The sequence below is a fragment of the Mya arenaria genome, chromosome 4 (genome assembly GCF_026914265.1).
Source record: "Mya arenaria isolate MELC-2E11 chromosome 4, ASM2691426v1".
In the NCBI taxonomy this organism is placed as follows: domain Eukaryota; kingdom Metazoa; phylum Mollusca; class Bivalvia; order Myida; family Myidae; genus Mya; species Mya arenaria.
The window spans coordinates 50205840-50226745 of record NC_069125.1 but is presented as its reverse complement, the minus strand read 5'-3'; the positions used below and the strand labels follow the sequence as shown (position 1 = coordinate 50226745).

The following is a 20906-nucleotide window of genomic DNA, read 5'->3' as shown; positions in this document are numbered from 1 at the left end:
AAGAATAGAATATGTATTTAAAATATTGTAGTTTTTATTACATAGAGAATATATTGATATGAGGTCAATCTGCCATGAAGGGCATATGTATTTCACAATGTGTATTGTTCATAAATTGACATGAGACCTGGCTGCCATAAACAGAATACAGTTTAAACTCGTTGGCTCAATATCGCATGGCTCTATATCTTTGTTGGCTGAACCAATTTAGAAGGACCGATTTTTTTTCTTTTTTATGTTCATATAAAAATTTGATCCCATGGCTCGATTTCTAGAGGGTCGATATTTCTCCATGCTCGATGTCATTTTTGCAATCCCTCCTAAGAAATTCAAACTTTGTTTTGTTTGCTTGGCTGGATGTCATTTTCGCAGGCTCAGGAAAGAAGGGGAGAGTAAAATTACCATTACTCCAACTTGTTTTTAAGTAAAATGAACATATATATAGTATTTTTATTTCACTCAATCACTCCAGTTTTGTTAAACCAAAATCTGAAGAACAAGAATATAAATTGATGTTACCCTATTGAATGATGATCTGCACATGGAAATGAATATCCATCTTGGAAGTGCCCTATTTGATCCTGAAAGTGTTGTCAACTTATTTATCCTGGTAATTAGAAATGTGTCTAAACTGTAAAAAAATGTAAATTCTGCATACAATTGATATAAATATACCATTCACTAAATCATGCTATTGCTTTCCTTGTGACCTTGACCTTTTATGACCTTTAAGTGTGACCTTTAGATACCTGGTTATGGTGAATATTTGTGCAAATCATTGTGAATTTTCCCCAAGCACTTAGCACAAAGTTTGTTCAAACGACCAGGATTTCTGAGGCTTGACCTCTTAGTGTATCCTTGACCATTCAGCATGAGGCACATTATCTCAAAGTAGAGAACAAATGTGCTAACAAATTCAAAATCCCCAATGTATAAACACAATATGGTACATACTGTGTAACAGCAATAGCAAAATGATTGTGATGCCCATGCCAGACAAAGTGTGACCTCTAAGAGTCACAGCAACATAAAGGGGAGAAGACAAAGAACACCATTGAATTCTTTATTATGATAAGTTTTTAAAGTGAATAACCTTACACAAAGTATCTACCGATGTAAATACATGTATGAAGCGATGGAACTTTTTCGGTAAATGGCATAAACACATTTGCTACAATAAATGGTTGTACATGTATAAATGAAATACTCCTAAAAATTTACAACAACAACAGTAAAATAAATCAAGGTACCGGTATACAGTAAAAGGTGACAACACAGTTGCAATATACAATGCATCAAATACATTGAAACATAACATAAAATCAATAAAAAAAAAAATCTAGTGATCAACACTAGCTTTTAAAATGCTGGTTTTAAGAATTACTTTACCGGTATTCATAAACACTCACAATCTGCTTCAAAGCTATTCACTTTTATACTTTTTGTGCGATGATGTTCATGAAAGTTATTTCCTAAGATTTGCCATTATGATATTAGCACAAATGATTAAAAATAGAGTTCCCATTCATATAATGAATTATCTTGCAAACTAAACTAATAAAAATCACATTATAAGTATATCATAATTAATTCCACAGTTAAAATCGGAACTTGTACTTTACAGAATGAACACGTAGGAAACTGTACATTTGATATCAAGAAAATATGGCTAATGATTTTTTTGCAACCTATATACCTGACACATGAAAATGATATAAAATCACTTGTGCACTAACACATTTAAGGTACACATGTACCTGGTGTATAAGCAAGTAAAGAACCTATGAATCCATGGGTAAGCAATTTATTTTGTAACAAATCAGTTATTATAAAATACAATTGCCCTTATTGAATAACAGTTATGGGATTACTTTGACAGGTTCAAATAATCATTCATTTTATTTGAGGAAACTAGTGTTGAACATAGTCATTGTTAGCCCAGGAATGAACTGCCATCACCCAAATATACATGTGTGCCCTAATGGAAGAATAATGATACCGGTATAAGTTATATATATAAATCATCTCATGAAAATAAAATGTAGAAAATAGACATCTAACAATCACACATGTGATTATATATATTTTTATTTTGTGCTTTCTGTTGGTTTTATTAAAAAATAATGGCTAATTATATTCTGGTAAACTCATCATTTGAAACGGTGAAATAATCTATATATAATTTCATTGTTTTGTAACCATTTTGCCCATTTCTCTAAGGGAAACGAGCATGAATGCTCTCAGTGCTGGGATGAAACATCAATTATGACGTCATTAAGCTAAATTAGAGTGTTTTTCCAATTATATGTCATTTCTAACTAACTACAAGCATGAAAAATAAAACTGTTTCAGTGGAAGATTGTTATAAATCTCAACCAGTGAATACTGAAGTAAAACTTTCACTCATGGCAGAGCCAAAATATAACTTTTGGTACTCATTCCATGAAAGATACTGCCATCTTACACTGATACAGATAATAATCCACTATTTATCTTACTGAAATATCTAAAGGCTTCATGAAAATGCATTGAAAACGTAGCATTTTCAGCTGAATAACTGATAGCTGTTTTCACTGATTTCTTTAAATGATCAGATATAAATGCACTATCAGTTTCAACAGACCTTCTCCCATGGAAAAACTCACTGTCCGTACAGTATTCAATGAAATGGAACACAGGACATCAGAATAATATGTATCAGTACATAATGACCATGACATTCAATAATGTTTCAAGTTGATCATGAATGTTTTATAAGAAAAACAAAAACACAGTCATCAATTAAATCATTGTCGTTAATCACAAACACAATTAACAGCCAAATGCTCTCCTCATCACATAATATTAATAATACTTTGTCACTTGATGGGAGTTTTGAAAGTACTTTACTGCAGCCATATTCACAAGCATTAAAATTCACATAATCATTACTTTATCCTTGGCAACCATAGAATTATATTTCACATCATTTTGAATTGGCGGCCTGATTGATTCATGAAATAAAACACACATTAAACCTTTGCAAAATTGATACAAACTACCGTATATATCAATACTAGATAACCATAACATGGATAAAAGACGACAACACTTGTTTGTAACATTCAAAGCACAACTGAGTTCTAGAGAACATCAAAATAACATGTAAGCGAAACTGAAAATAAAACTGAAACAAAGTTAAAACAAAATAGCTCTATATTTATGAAAGAAACCTTTAAAAGCACTACTACAGACAAAGCACAGTGTATTGTACAGCCAAAATATCGGTATAATAACAATAATTTATGTCATACTAAGTAAAAGGGGTTGAACAAGTTTTTCAATCAAAGTGACATTCTTTGCAAAATCCTATCACTGAAAAATATACTTCAAAACAATAGCACATCCAGCACATAGTTCGCTTATAAAGTTGTTGAAAAACACCATTTTTTAAACTCCCATTTTTTCTCAAAAGGAATTACAAATGATGGGGTATAGTAACCATAGCAATGCAACACACAGTTTTCTTTCTTTAAATTTAACATCAACCATCCTATGAATACTTCCAATTTACCATCAACCATCTTAAAGTTATCCATCAAGTAACAGAGGCAAGATAGAAGTTCCAATGCTGTGACATAAGTAACAGAGGGGAGATAGAAGTTCCAATGCTGTGACATATGTAACAAAGGCAAGATAGAAGTACAAACACTGTAGTAGAGGCAATATAGAAGTTCAATTGTTCTGACATAAGTAAAGGGTTAAGTAAGAAGTTCAAACACTGTGACATAATTAAAAGAGGCAAGTTAGAAGTTCAAACACTGACATAATTAAAAGAGGCAAGTTAGAAGTTCAAACACTGACATAATTAAAAGAGGCAAGTTAGAAGTTCAAACACTGACATAATTAAAAGAGGCAAGTTAGAAGTTCAAACACTGACATAATTAAAAGAGGCAAGTTAGAAGTTCAAACACTGACATAATTAAAAGAGGCAAGTTAGAAGTTCAAACACTGACATAATTAAAAGAGGCAAGATAGGAGTTCAAACACTGTGACATAATTAAAAGAGGCAAGATAGAAGTTCAAACACTGTGACATAATTAAAAGAGGGAAGATAGAAGTTCAAACACTGTGTCATAATTTACAAATCTATGTAGCAAACATTGTGCTTTCTGAACATGTTTAAAGAACACAGAACACATACATATAATGATGTAAAGAATTATTTAGCACTTTCTGTGAGAAAATGAGGTACTTCACAGCAAAATGGTTTCCCTGAGGTTTGTCTTTCATGAAATACTTGTTCTGACAGTTATTTCCAAATAATTTCCTTGTTAGTAAATGGTATTATCAGTCAAGATTTTTTGTCTAACAAAGATTGCCACGAACATATGATTTTGAGGTTAACAACGGAAGTTATTTAAGCGTATTTACATCACCCATAACTTTCAGACAAAAATCAACATAGACTTGTGTTTATGACAGGTTTATAGGAGGTTAATTAATGATAAGACTTGATAAAAGTAAACGCTAGAAATGTAGCCATAAAAGTAGTACACATATGCACATATTAACATAATATACACATCAACTTCACAAATACTACGCACAACTAAATGAAACCTTGTGCATGCATCCCTTCTTTGTTTAAGACACTTCAATCTTTCATAACACAAAACAGTTCAACACAATGTTATTTCATAACTATACCTAATAGACAAGCATACATGAACGTGTAACATGTGTAAATATTAAAATACATCAGTAACATACGCATGTGGCATATATTTTAGCAATATTTTCAGTCTGTGCCATTAAAGTAAGTAACTGATCACATAAACATTCATTGTGCACATATTTAGTTCACCGGGGATAGAAAAACATACTTAATAACAATTCACTAATGGCATGAATGTAACACAGACTTTAACAAAGTCGTAAATGATCGCTAGGCAGGATAATAGCCCAATTAACATTTAGAATCATTAAAGCAAAATTTGTTATGTATCTTAATCGTTAACATTTTTAAATTTTAAAACCTATTAACATTTTAAATAAAAAAAAATTCTCAAAGTCGTCATATATTTTTAAATAAAATTTGTTTTTTAAATGTATTCAAATAATCTTCAAATTTAAATACCATTTATCATTTCTACAAAAGGGAATAACTTAAAAAGCAAAACCATTTACTCTTGTCAAAATAATTACATTCAAAAGCTGTCATAACATAAATAAAATAAAATCTACTACATTAACAACATAACAGGCACCGGTTCACAGTTTATAGTGAGATCAAAGTTACCTCCTTCATAAATGGTGTATTACAGAAGCAAAAATAAAGTAAAGAAACAATTCTTTCATTTTCCCCTCCAGAAAGAAATGACTTCAGAACATTTTAATCTTGAAATGGGCATTTTCATGAACATTACGGATAAAGGGCATTTTTACTTTGATTTGAATGGACGAACATTGTGGATGCATGTTTCAATAATCTAAATTATCAAGATATAACACATTTCTGTTTCTATATAAAACACTATGACACATAGCTTGATAGATTAGTCATAAACTGGATTTTGTCAGTTTCAAATTTAAATCAGATTTACTTCATAAAATATGAAAGTACAGGAAATTTAGGGTAATTAATTCAGAATTTACGACTGACAAAGCATATCATTAATAAAAAATTAGTACAACAACACAGTGTGGTTAACATTAAAGCTACGTGTATGATCTGCGGTGAGATATGTGCACCAAATAAGCATTCAGTGACTGATTAAGCATGAATTCTCAACATTTTGATGTAGAACATACTATATCTCTCATACACTTTGATGTGAATCATATAAGCAGCTTCTCAATGAATTCCGGTTGAACTGTCTCATACAGTACAGAAACTAACCTTCTAGTTAATCTACATAAAAACCACTTATTTTTCCAAATCTGAACTAGTCCAATAGCCATTTGAACCATTAATTTTGGCCGGCAGCAAGTTCTTATTGATAACACTGTTTAAGCTATACTTCATGACACAAACAACATTAAATGATATAACAAAATACATGGTAACACTCAAATATATTCTTAACACAAACTGATTCTTGTATGGAAAGGGGGGTGTCAGAAACATCCATAATTGTACAGAACTGAGATGTACTTTTAACATCGCAATACTTATCTTAAAAAGAGAGGACATTACTTAACAGCAGAAATACATTTGTAAGATAAAGGGAAAAAAACATATTTAACAACTGTGACTGAGTGATTGCCCTGCCATTAATTGACAGACATTTAGTCATTAGCTTTAATAAGGGACCTGAAGAAAGTACAGATCTTTGGGATCAAACATATATAGATGTTTGTGATTCTTTTGTTGTATAAATTCTCCATTATGACAACAGATGTGTTTGTATTAACAAATATAATGGCACAAGAATGCTACAATAATGCTGACTACAAATACGCCTTCACAATCCTTGAAACATGAACTCATTGCATGTTTCACATAGTGCACAATTAAGTATTCAAATAGACCTATGCAAAAAAAGAATTTAACTTCTTCAGATATTAACTGTTTTCCTATGGTTGAGTTGTTGTTGTTTTGGCAAGAAAGACTTACAATTTATATCGAGAATGGGATATATCATTCATTACCTATTAAGACATACATAACAAGTATAATGACCTAGGCATATTTGTTTTTTGTTTTTTACAGAATAACAATATTTTTACACAAAACTTTAGGCTTACAGAAAATGAAACAATAAAAGCAATTCGAAGACTGATATACAATTCAACGAATGAATATGACAAGATCATCAAGCGTATGACATGATCACCAAGCGTATGACAAGATCACCAAAGAGTGAATACTGTCTGGTATGAAATTAATAAAACAACCTGATAGGATGTCACTTTAACTGACACTGCCTTGCATCCCTGAATTTAGAAAACCCTAAATGAACAAACAGGCATATCTAATTTTTCATATTTTTTGCTTATGTGCTAACATAGCATGTCAGTGGTGTGCAGGTACTGGCCAGATGCGGTTACTGTCATACCTGAGGTAACACACAGCATATCAGTGGTGTGCAGGTACTGGCCAGATGCGGTTACTGTCATGCCTGAGGTAACACATCATATCGGTGGTGTGCAGGTACTGGCCAGATGCAGGCACTGTCATGCCTGTGGTAACACACACAGCTTTATCGGTGGTGTGCATGTACTGGCCAGATGCGGTTACTGTCATGCCTGAGGTAACACACAGCGTATCAGTGGTGTGCAGGTACAGGCCAGATGCAGGCACTGCCATGCCTGGGGTAACACACACAGCGTATCGGTGGTGTGCAGGTACTGGCCAGATGCAGGCACTGTCATGCCTGAGGTAACACACACAGCGTATCAGTGGTGTGCAGGTACTAGCCAGATGCGGTTACTGTCATGCCTGAGGTAACACACAGCGTATCGGTGTTGTGCATGTACTAGCCAGATGCGGTTACTGTCATGCCTGAGGTAACACACAGCAAATCGGTGGTGTGCAGGTACTAGCAAGATGCAGGCACTGTCATGCCTGAGGTAACACACACAGAGCATATCGGTGGTGTGCAGATACTGGCCAGATGCAGGCACGGTCATGCCTGAGGAAACACACAGCATATCAGTGGTGTGCAGGTACTGGCCAGATGCAGTAACTGTCATGCCTGAGGTAACACACAACATATCAGTAGTGTGCAGGTACTGGCCAGATGCAGGCACTGTCATGCCTGAGGTAACACACAACATATCAGTAGTGTGCAGGTACTGGCCAGATGCGGTTACTGTCATACCTGAGGTAACACACAGAATATCAGTAGTGTGCAGGTACTAGCCGGATGCAGGCACTGTCATGCCTGAGGTAACACACAGCATGTCACTGGTGTGCAGGTACTAGCCAGATGCAGGCACTGTCATGCCTGAGGTAACACACACAGCGTATCAGTGGTGTGCAGGTACTAGCCAGATGTGGTTACTGTCATGCCTGAGGTAACACACAGCGTATCGGTGGTGTGCATGTACTGGCCAGATGCGGTTACTGTCATGCCTGAGGTAACACACAGCATATCGGTGGTGTGCAGGTACTAGCCAGATGCGGTTACTGTCATGCCTGAGGTAACACACACAGAGCATATCGGTGGTGTGCAGATACTGGCCCTATGCAGGCACTGTCATGCCTGAGGAAACACACAGCATATCAGTGGTGTGCAGGTACTGGCCAGATGCAGTAACTGTCATGCCTGAGGTAACACACAACATATCAGTAGTGTGCAGGTACTGGCCATATGCGGTTACTGTCCTGCCTGAGGTAACACACATAATATCAGTGGTGTGCAGGTACAGGCCAGATGCAGTCACTGTCATGCCTGAGGTAACACACAGCATGTCGCTGGTGTGCAGGTACTGGCCAGATGCAGGCACTGTCATGCCTGAGGTAACACGCAGCATATCGGTGGTGTGCAGGTACAGGCCAGATGCGGTTACTGTCATGCCCGAGGTAACACACAGCATGTCACTGGTGTGCATGTACTAGCCAGATGCAGGCACTGTCATGCCTGAGGTAACACACAGCATATCGGTGGTGTGCATGTACTAGCCAGATGCAGGCACTGTCATGCCTGAGGTAACACACAGCATATCGGTGGTGTGCAGGTACTAGCCAGATGCAGGCACTGTCATGCCTGAGGTTAACCACATTGTATATGCACATTCTGCATCAGGTAAAAAGCACAGACCAAACACAGTCTATGTTGAACTACTGCGAAAAAGCACACAAAAAACTGAACGGAATAGGATGAAACTGTTGCACATAGTTAAACTATATTGAATTCAAATCAATGATGTCTTAGGTAATAAATGTTTTGCAAGTAGTTTTTCCCATGTTCATGAGTGAGGTATATTTGTATTGCTGCTGCCCTGATCATAATGTGGAGGAGGTGGAGGAGGTGGAGGAGGAAACTGCTGCTCATTTTTCGGAATATCGTAGATTTCCGAGAACAGCGGGGGAATTACACATCGATGCCAGTTTGCTCGATAGTACTTCAACAGCTCGTTATGGTGTGACCCAAGGGTGCGTAGCTCTGACAGTTTAACAAGGGCGGTTCCAAACAGGTTTTCCTCAGTTGAGTGGTTTCGCTTCAACTGCAATTTGAGGGCCTCGATGAGTCGGTCCCACAGTGCCTCTACAGCCTTTTGATCTTTCACATCATGCCGATCTGGAATGTAAGTAGACAAATGATCTTGATGTCTTGTCAAAGCCTTTAAACCACTATTTCCATTTCGGCAAACACACCCCAGATATCTTGCAATCATGTATAGAATATTTTGTTCAGTCTTAAAATGCAAGAATACGTTGGCTAAGGTGATGCTCATAATGACCACTTCATTGAACAAAAAAAACCAACATGGTATCTTCAGTAACATAGAAATACTATATCATGCAAAAGTAGCAAGCAAGCTTCAGCAAATCTGGAATGTTGATACCCTGGTTACACAAAATACCTGTTGCCTGGCCAGCAAACGCACCTGGAGTTGAAAGAATCACAGCGGATAGAAGACCAATCTCTGTATCATTCAGGTTCAGCCCGTTGATGTTTCCTGCCACGTCAAACATTGCACTAACAAACTCTGGCTGTAATAAATAGAAAAAGAATATGGCTCAACTGCTTGCTAATAAGTCGGAAAATATCAGACAGATGATCTCATTTCCATTTAAGGGCAATAATCCTGATATAGACATATATATATCTACTGACCTACTCACACATCAGGCATGGGAAGCATTCCCCCATGCTCTCCACCAGCAAATGTGTACTTGTTATTTTAATGTTCAGGAAATTATTCCAGACAAAAAAATAATCAGGAATCTTATGGCCAAGGGCACTGCGTGGTGTTAACACCAGGCTGACTCCAGGAAAAACAAATCTGCATTTTATATCCTGTTTTCCTCAGTGTAGAGCACTTTTTCTTCTTTTTGTGCCCAATCTATTATTCTTTCCTTGTCTTCAAAGATGTTGATTTGTATATATTACAGAAACAGAGATTACTGATTTCAGTTTGAAAGACCGATTAATTAACAAGTGTCAAGAAAATAATACTGGTCTCAATGCCTGTAACCATAAATGTATAACACTGAAGTCAAAACATGATGAACTGATATTTCTGAATAGTTTATAATGAATATATCATTCATTTCATAAACACTATGTACTTATACTAATTGTGCAATCTTTCAAATGAAACATTACCTAAGAAGTCGGTAATTAATTGTACTGTCCCACTGACTGAATTTCGCACAAGCCCGAAGGTCGAAATTTTATATGATTCATAATTATGCAAGGTTTTAGTGGAGTTTACAAAATGTAAATAAGAAATATTCATTTGTCTAGTGTTTGGAAGGCTTAATTGCCAACACTGCTGTTTTCAGATTAACATTAAACAGGATAAGACTTCCAAACAGCTGAGATTAACTGATACCTCACTTATAAACAGAAACATGAACTAACTGTACTAGGGTGGTGTTTAGGCTTTCTTTCAACTTAATCACGTCAAATGTTTTTAGAACTCAATACATCTAAAATACTGCAGTTTACCCATAATTAGGAGTAAGTTACTTGTGTTGCAAAAGCATGAACATAAAATAATGTACTCTTGCATTTTCTAAAAGAACTTAACATCAATAAAAGGAATGGTAGCATGTGTTGCTTGAATCACCATCTAAATCATCTCTATCATTGTTTCTTTTAGATCATTATTACCACATGTTTGTCAGCGAATGCCAACAATGTTGAGCCCCTCAATGTCCCAATCATGGAGCATTTTAAAGATGGCTCCTTGACCTTGAATGCTATTGTTGGAAAGTTGATGACAATGATGTCAAACAAACCAAAAAAGATTATGAATAAGATCTGACCAATGCTCCCTGCTCTCCTTCTCATGATGAAAATGTGCACCAACTTGTTTGAAATCCCCAATGCACTGACAAGTTATAGCCCTGAGAAGCCAAAATACAAGTGATTTGACCAATGAACAGTGAGCGTGAGCTTGACCTTGACCTACAGATATGGGTCATCAGACACCACACACAGTCTACTCATAGTGAACATTTGCACCAAGTTGTTTTTAAATCCTTATGCACTGACACATTATAGCCCTGAAGGCAAGAATACAAGAGATTTGACTACTGAACCTTGAGTGTGAGCTTGACCTTGACCTACAGATATGGGTCATTAGACAACTCACAGTCAACTCATGATGAACATATGTGCCAGGTTGTATTAAAATCCCAAAAGTAGGGCCAAGTTACAAGCCCAACAGGCCAAAGTCAGACTGATGGACGATCGCATGGATGGATACAAGTGCGCACACCGATGTTCACAAAATCACAGACAAGAATAGAACATTTCCAAATATGGTAATGCTTACTAAGATTGACAGCAGGTGGAGCTTTTCAGAAAAGCCTGCTAAACATTTAAATTCCTCACAATTAAGTATACACATAGTATTAATTAGCCAAACAGCTGTTTTATTTACTGGAAATGTAGATTATATTCCTATCCAATCCAGAATTTAGTGCATGTTATACATTTGTTGCCGTCACTCTGATCTACATAGTTGGTTTACACGATGGTAATACTCACCAGATGCAAGCAATATTGACTAAGATGATGTGAAAACTTTAGTAACTGGCTAATATTGTATAATGTAAACTGAAAAAAATGCTTCTGCACTTTTTTGCCTCATTATGAGTTATGAGGATATTATATCTCAGTGCATTTAGATAGAATAATTATAATTGCATCAGATTTTTTTTTAAGGAAAATCCATTAGCTTAATGGAACAAAAATATCATTTGGATATTCATCAACACGTAAATTGTTTACTCATCAGCAGCATTTAAAAGCATTTGTGTCTCAGTTGAATAAAAACGAGACAATTAAGACAAAACCAGATATCATTTACATTTCAAAAGAAATACTACTACACATAAGTATTGTTCTTTTTGACCAAGAGCATTATTACAATGGGTAATGCATTGTAAATAAGAGATATTGTTAATGTAATAGGTGAATAATAATTATGGAAAAATTGTCTTAAAGATGTAAGAAGTCATTGAGAAAGACCTCCACATGCAGACCTATCAGATCAAGACTCTATTAAAGAGAAATCAAAGGATGACAAATACTGATTAATGCATGATGATGCATCATTAAAGACAAATATCTAGAGTAACCCTATTGGGAAATAGAGATCTAAATGGTAAAAAACTGCAGTATGGTGTATAGGAGTTAAGACAGCATGTTCTTGATTATGGACACTTCATGGGTAGGAGCTAAGACAGCATGTTCTTCATTATGGACACCTCATGGGTAGGAGCTAAGACAGCATGTTCTTGATTATGGACACTTCATGGGTAGGAGCTAAGACAGCATGGTCTTGATTATGGACACTTCATGGGTAGGAGCTAAGACAGCATGGTCTTGATTATGGACACTTCATGGGTAGGAGCTAAGACAGCATGGTCTTGATTATGCACACTTCATGGGTAGGAACTAAGACAGCATGTTTCTGATTATGCACACTTCATGGGTAGGAGCTAAGACAGCATGTTATTGATTATGGGCACTTCATGGGTAGGAGCTTAGACAGCATGGTCTTGATTATGGGCACTTCATGGTAGGAGCTTAGACAGCATGGTCTTGATTATGGACACTTCATGGGTAGGAGCTTAGACAGCAAGTTCTTGATTATGGGCACTTCATTGGTAGGAGCTAAGACAGCATGTTCTTGATTATGGACACTTCATTGGTAGGAGCTAAGACAGCAAGTTCTTGATTATGGACACTTCATGGGTAGGGTCTAAGACAGCAAGTTCTTGATTATGGACACTTCATGGGTAGGAGCTAAGACAGCAAGTTCTTGATTATGGGCACTTCATTGGTAGGAGCTAAGACAGCAAGTTCTTGATTATGGACACTTCATGGGTAGGAGCTAAGACAGCAAGTTCTTGATTATGGGCACTTCATTGGTAGGAGCTAAGACAGCAAGTTCTTGATTATGGACACTTCATGGGTAGGGTCTAAGACAGCAAGTTCTTGATTATGGACACTTCATGGGTAGGAGCTAAGACAGCAAGTTCTTGATTATGGACACCTCATGGGTAGGAGCTAAGACAGCATGTTCTTGATTATGCACACTTCATGGGTAGGCTAAGACAGCATGTTCCTGATTATGCACACTTCATGGGTAGGAACTAAGACATCATCTTATTGATTATGTACACTTCATGGGTAGGAGCTAAGACAGCATGTTATTGATTATGGACACTTCATGGGTAGGAGCTTAGACAGCATGGTCTTGATTATGTACACTTCATGGGTAGGGTCTAAGACAGCATGTTCTTGATTATGGACACTTCATGGATAGGAGCTAAGACAGCATGTTCCTGATTATGCACACTTCATGGGTAGGAACTAAGACATCATCTTATCGATTATGTACACTTCATGGATAGGAGCTAAGACAGCATGTTATTGATTATGGACACTTCATGGGTAGGAGCTAAGACAGCATGTTCTTGATTATGGACACTTCATGGGTAGGGTCTAAGACAGCATGTTCTTGATTATGGACACTTCATGGATAGGAGCTAAGACAGCATGTTCTTGATTATGGACACTTCATATGCAGGGTCTAAGACAGCAAGTTCTTGATTATGGACACTTCATGGGTAGGAGCTAAGACAGCATGTTCCTGATTATGGATAATTCATGGGTAGGAGCTAAGACAGCATGTTCCTGATTATGCACACTTCATGGGTAGGAGCTAAGACAGCATGTTCCTGATTATGCACACTTCATGGGTAGGAGCTAAGACAGAATGTTCCTGATTATGCACACTTCATGGGTAGGAGCTAAGACAGAATGTTCCTGATTATGCACACTTCATGGGTAGGAGTTAAGACAGAACATTCTTGATTATGGGCACTTCATTGGCAGGGTCTAAGACAGCAAGTTCTTGATTATGGACACTTCATGGGTAGGAGCTAAGACAGCATGTTCTTGATTATGGACACTTCATGGGTAGGACCTATGACAGCAAGTTCTTGATTATGGGCACTTCATGGGTAGGAACTAAGCCAGCATGTTATTGATTATGGACACTTCATGGGTAGGAGCTAAGAAAGCATGTTCTCCATTATGGATAATTCATGGGTAGGAACTAAGACAGCATGTTCTTGATTATGGACACTTCATGGGTAGGAGCTAAGACAGCATGTTCCTGATTATGCACACTTCATGGGTAGGAGTTAAGACAGAACATTCTTGATTATGGGCACTTCATTGGCAGGGTCTAAGACAGCAAGTTCTTGATTATGGACACTTCATGGGTAGGAGCTAAGACAGCATGTTCTTGATTATGGACACTTCATGGGTAGGACCTATGACAGCAAGTTCTTGATTATGGGCACTTCATGGGTAGGAGCTAAGACAGCATGTTCCTGATTATGGACACTTCATGGGTAGGAGCTAAGACAGCATGTTCCTGATTATGCACACTTCATGGGTAGGAGCTAAGACAGCATGTTCCTGATTATGCACATTTCATGGGTAGGAGCTAAGACAGCATGTTCTTGACTATGGACACTTCATGGGTAGGAGCTAAGACAGCATGTTCTTGATTATGGACACTTCATGGATAGGAGCTAAGACAGCATGTTCTTGATTATGGACACTTCATGGATAGGAGCTAAGACAGCATGTTATTGATTATGGACACTTCATGGATAGGAGCTAAGACAGCATGTTCTTGATTATGGACACTTCATGGATAGGAGCTAAGACAGCATGTTATTGATTATGGACACTTCATGGATAGGAGCTAAGACAGCATGTTCCTGATTATGGACACTTCATGGGTATGAGCTAAGACAGCATGTTCCTGATTATGCACACTTCATGGGTAGGAGCTAAGACAACATGTTCCTGATTATGCACATTTCATGGGTAGGAGTTAAGACAGCATGTTCCTGATTCTGCACACTTCATGGGTAGGAGCTATGACAACATGTTTCTGATTATGCACACTTTATGGGTAGGAGCTAAGACAGCATGTTTCTGATTATGCACACTTCATGGGTAGGAGCTAAGACAGCATGTTTCTGATTATGCACACTTCATGGGTAGGAGCTAAGACAGAATGTTCTTGATTATGGACACTTCATGGGTAGGAGCTAAGACAGCATGTTTTTGATTATGGGCACTTCATTGGCAGGGTCTAAGACAGCATGTTCTTGATTATGGGCACTTCATTGGCAGGGTCTAAGACAGCACGTTCTTGATTATGGGCACTTCATTGGCAGGGTCTAAGACAGCAAGTTCTTGATTATGGGCACTTCATTGGCAGGGTCTAAGACAGCATGTTCTTGATTATGGGCACTTTATTGGCAGGGTCTAAGACAGCATGTTCTTGATTATGGACACTTCATGGGTAGGAGCTAAGACAGCATGTTTCTGATTATGCACACTTCATGGTAGGAGCTAAGACAGCAAGTTCTTGATTATGGGCACTTCATGGGTAGGAGCTAAGACAGCATGTTCTTGATTATGGGCACTTCATGACAGGGTCTAAGACAGCATGTTCTTGATTTTAGGCACTTCATGGGCAGGAGCTAAGACAGCATGTTCTTGATTATGGGCACTTCATTGGCAGGGTCTAAGACAGCAAGTTCTTGATTATGGGCACTTCATTGGCAGGGTCTAAGACAGCATGTTCTTGATTATGGGCACTTTATTGGCAGGGTCTAAGACAGCATGTTCTTGACTATGGACACTTCATGGGTAGGAGCTAAGACAGAACATTCTTGATTATGGGCACTTTATTGGCAGGGTCTAAGACAGAATGTTCTTGATTATGGACACTTCATGGGTAGGAGCTAAGACAGAACATTCTTGATTATGGGCACTTCATTGGCAGGGTCTAAGACAGCATGTTCTTGATTATGGGCACTTCATGGTAGGAGCTAAGACAGCATGTTCTTGATTATGAGCACTTCATGGGTAGGAGCTAAGACAGCAAGTTCTTGATTATGAGCACTTCATGGGTAGGAGCTAAGACAGCATGTTCTTGATTATGGGCACTTCATGGTAGGAGCTAAGACAGCATGTTCTTGATTTTAGGCACTTCATGGGTAGGAGCTAAGACAGCATGTTCTTAATTATTGACACTTCATGGGTATGAGCTAAGACAGCATATTCTTGATTATATGCACTTCAACAGCAGGAGCTGAATATATAAATATATATTTAAGCTTAAAGAACATCAGCCAGTAGTAAGGATGAGCACACACTTGAAATAATTAAACAATAACCTGAGTGCCCTTGTGATATTCCTACAGATTTAAAAATCTTTTAAGTTAGACTAAGATCCTTTAATGAAACGCCCTCTGGGCTTTAAGATCTGCGTACCATTAAACCAGTTGATGATGCATATTGTGTTTTACATTCTATAAAGGGCGTAAGACAACATTGTATTTTACTTGTGGAAATTAATTTGTGCAAATTACACCATTTTACATCCTATTTGACTGCGAAAAAAGCCATATTTCCATGCTGGAATGGTACAATCTGTCCTTAAAGGTCCAAAAGGTGAAATACGACAATATATCATCATTATGTTCCCATTATTACGAAATAACCCAAACCAGGCATCCATTATTGGGTTAAAACCATTGTAAAAGCACATTGCACTTTTCAGCTAACCTTTTTCTATTTGGAGCTCCGATGTTTTTTTAGCAGGAAAGAATTTTATGAGATCGATTTTTTCCTCATGGAAAGCATTGTTCCCCTCCATTATTTATTGTTGTTTTTACACCAGAGCTCTGAACCATGATATAAATCTAATGAAGACATCACATTCCGACAGAATGAATAAATATTCACAGTATATCAACTTTTTTCACTTAGCATTGTTCCACATTTTACCTTTAAAGATCAGGTCAATGACATGCACTTATAAATTACACAATTATCCCAGAAGCATGTCAAAATACACTCACACAGATCATTACTGTTCAAAATTGATATCGATATACCCCAAGACAGAAATTAAGAAAGAGAACATGAAAGAACCATGTTAGAAAAAACCTAAGTTTAAGGAACAATTTAGTTTGTAGGCACCCAAAATTAAAAAAGGTCTCAGATATAAGTATCCATTTCATTTGCTGAATTCTGACTAACTTGGGTTAGGAAAAGCAGTGTCCAAAAATAACAAATTTTCTATAAATATCAACAGCAGTCAGTACAAATCTCCACTAAAGCGACCCCTTATGGATAAGCTATTTAATACAGAAGAGTACTTGGGTTAAATGAAGTATTGAATACTCTTCCACATCTATAATAGTACTTTGATCAGTATTGTATAGCACAGACACATTTAAGAGTTTCCTCACCGGCTAGATTATAACAATTATGAAAATGATATGTCAAGTATTTTCAAAAGCTTTATTAAATGTTATTCAGAAAACAAAAATGGTAGCATGTCTAAATCACATTGCTTATGCTGCCTCAGTCTGAGTACCCAGTCTGATCACTAAGTCTGTGTATAATAACACAATCTGTGAACCAAGTCTGTGTATTATGACACAGTCTGAGAACCAAGTCTGTGTATAATGACACTGTCTTAGAACCAAGTCTGTATATAATGACGCAGTCTGACTACCAAGTCTGTGTATAATGACACTGTCTGAGAACCAAGTCTGTGTATAATAACACAATCTGTGAACCAAGTCTGTGTATAATGACACAGTCTGAGAACCAAGTCTGTGTAAATGACACAGTCTGAGAACCAAGTCTGTGTAATTTACAGTCTGAAAACCAAGTCTGTGAATAATGACACAGTCTGAGAACCAAGTCTGTGTATACTGACACAGTCTAAGAACAGAGTCTGATGACCCAATCTGAGGAAGCAGGGTACTTACTTAGAGTACCTATTCTGAGTACCCAGTCAGGAAAATTTGGCTGTAGGTGCATTAAAGGGATACTTCCCATTGTAACAATCTGGTATCTTTATATATCAGTTTGAGACCCTTTATGCTGTTTATTTCAGATTGTTGTCATAATTCAATAGGGAAACTCTTATTAGATATAGAACGAAATCCAATCTCAGTGCAGTTTCCCTTACGTCATAAAGTTATACTGACCGAGTACACAACAGCGAGTTCATCCTTCTGTATAATGCTGCCATCCTCGAAAGTGAGTGAGAAATCCTCCGGGTTGAACATTCGAGCCATCCTCGTCACCCACATCTCGAAGAAGCTTGTCTTGATTAGGATCAGCTGGTCATCCTGTGCTAGGTCCAAGATGCCTGTAATTGACAAAATAAGGGTGATTTATTTTACCTCACCTCTCCTACCTTATGCTTCTACATAAGCTTCCCTAAGTGTGTCCTCAAGCTGCTTAGATCAGGCACAAATGCAAGTTAAGTTCTGTCAAACTGAGATTCAACCCTCTTGGTATGTATTTTGATTTATTTGTAACTTAAACCAAATACTCATATCTTATTTATTTTCTTGGAAGAAGAATGCACTGTCTAACTCCTCAATGGCAGTATCTTTATTAGACATGGAAATATTAACATCAACACCAAAAAGGGTAATCTTATTTTGCATTTCCTTAGAGTATTTCTCTTCATTTTGTTCAGGGAATGCCAATAATTTCAGACAAAGTACACAGCTGCTACAAGAGTACAGGGAACCCTACAACATCTTCTAGACATACATCAACTAGTAAGTGATGATTGATTTCACCCATTATCACTTATGTAAATGGAACTTGTCTGCTAAATTAGTCACTTGGGTCTGAAACTAATGTTATTTCCTGTAAAATTGGATTTCATTACTTTCAATTAATGTGATTTACTTTTTTTACCTAAGGAACAATTAACTGAATAATGTGATAAATGTCTTGCAAAAAACAGCTACAAAACTAACAACAGAGTTCCAGATAAGGAAAGTAATAACGTTAATATTCATTTAAAAATCTGAAAAAAGCAAGTGATTTTAGACCATAGCGTATCAAAACACATCGATTTAGTAATAACATCCTCTTTTATCAAATGGCATGTGTATTGGTCAGTAATGAATTTACTAATTCAATGTTTTTGGAGTAGAGGCTAGGCAACAACTTCCCTTTACAATGCCAAATGCTATTCAATTTTAAGGGGAGGTGACTGCATAGGAGATTTTTTCCTACTGTTTGCAACCGGTTTAGCACTTACATTAGATGGATACAAAAACAAAACTTTCTTTTTAGATACTCGCTGTTGAATTGTTTTAATTGGTAAATACTCTGCATTTATATGAATACTCTCTCAATTTTTTAGGGTGTCACATACTCTTCCATAAAACTATTTGGGTAAAATACCCTTTGACGTCACCTCGAGCTCTGTAATAATACTGTGGTAATTGTTTTATAAACATGTGCATTTGTAGCTCACAATAGATTTTAATGGTGAATTAAGACAGTCATTAACAAATGGCGTTAATGTTTGAATATTTCAGAAATAAGTGCTGAAACTCGTAAAATGTAATGAGCCATTACCCTCTGTTTGAAAAGAAATTATTCTATTGATAATTGAAATCACAACATATTTATTAACTTGATGCAAGAATTCAAATTATGCAAATTGCAGCTGGCTAAATGTTCTTGCAATAACAAGAAGCAATTTGAATGTTTATCTAAACTTCTCCTCTTAATTTACTGCTGCACTTAGGCGTGCAAAAAAAATCATCTGATCCCTGTAATCTTCTGCATGCAGACAGATTGTATTGCAAACATAGAACAACAACGCACAAAGGCTTTTAGGCAATACAATTTGCAGGTGATTTTAGGGTGACATTTGTGGCAAAGTAACCTTGGTATTTCAGAAAGTAGAGCAGATTTTTGTGCCCATCATAGGAGTCAGAAGTTGAACAAAATAAATAATTGGCTGTAATGCCAATAACTCATTCTTGCAACAAAAAAACTTCAGCCTAAAAATCCAATGATGCAACGTTTTCTATATAGGCTTTAGAAACTACGTAATTTTGCCAATTTTTATTTTTATAAATACCTGACATCCCAGAAAGTAATCCTAGGAGATGAAGTTTAATTTATAAAAGAATGCCAACTACTGAAGGAGGAAAAACCAGGGGCGTGTGGAACATAGTTTGTTTTTGCTTTACTTTGACTGATAGAATGTATACAACATAGATATCTCATTCCAAGCATACCAAAGCTACCACTGACTACGACTAAAAGCCCCTTGAAATATATGAATTTTATTGTTTAACAAAGAAAAGTGAATTTGTATAAGGCACATTGTAAAATGAATGTTGTCTCAACCCCCTTCATTATGCTGTGGGGTTTAGTGTACTCAGAGGAAACTCCCTTGTTGGGTGTCCATCACAATGTTAACTTGGGATGCCTTAGTGTGAAGAGAGTGTTCTAACTGGAAAGCCAAGTGACAAATTTCTGTCATTCTACGGCACCTATTACCTGGAATCCTTTTGACAAACTCAACCATGCTCTGTATGGCGGGAGTGGTGAGGTGGGCATAACACTGCCACATGAGAAGTCGCTGTTTTTCCAACTCGTCATCTGTAAACTGGACTGGCTGATCCGGGATCTCGATCTTCGTCATCTGAACAATAAGGTATACGTTAATAATATATGTTGCATGAGGAGAATTTCATCCAAAGTCTACTTGTGACAACTAGTTTTATGTACATGTTCTGATATTTTATTTCATTGACTTTTTTTATTCATTGATTTTTTTTATAGATCGAGGTCTTCGAATTTTTTGCCAAAAGTCCTGCCATGCAACCATTTCATAGATGATGTTACATAAAATGGTCG

General features: G+C 36.8%; 1 protein-coding gene across 2 annotated transcripts in view; it reads right to left on the bottom strand.

The window, feature by feature from the left end:
* Window positions 1-1060: 1060 nt before the first annotated feature.
* Window positions 1061-20906, bottom strand: part of LOC128231445 (ecdysone-induced protein 78C-like) — a 59123-nt gene continuing 39277 nt past the window's right edge. Inside the window, exons 5-8 of one of the 2 annotated variants that reach the window (XM_052944276.1) lie at window positions 20547-20691; window positions 18212-18375; window positions 9514-9643; window positions 1061-9227 (exon numbers count right to left, since the gene is read on the bottom strand). In XM_052944276.1, coding sequence (XP_052800236.1) covers window positions 8896-9227; window positions 9514-9643; window positions 18212-18375; window positions 20547-20691 — 771 coding nt within the window. In that variant the 3' untranslated portion in view covers window positions 1061-8895. The remainder of the gene's footprint in view (window positions 9228-9513; window positions 9644-18211; window positions 18376-20546; window positions 20692-20906) is intronic. The other variant, XM_052944277.1, reaches the window with a different exon arrangement.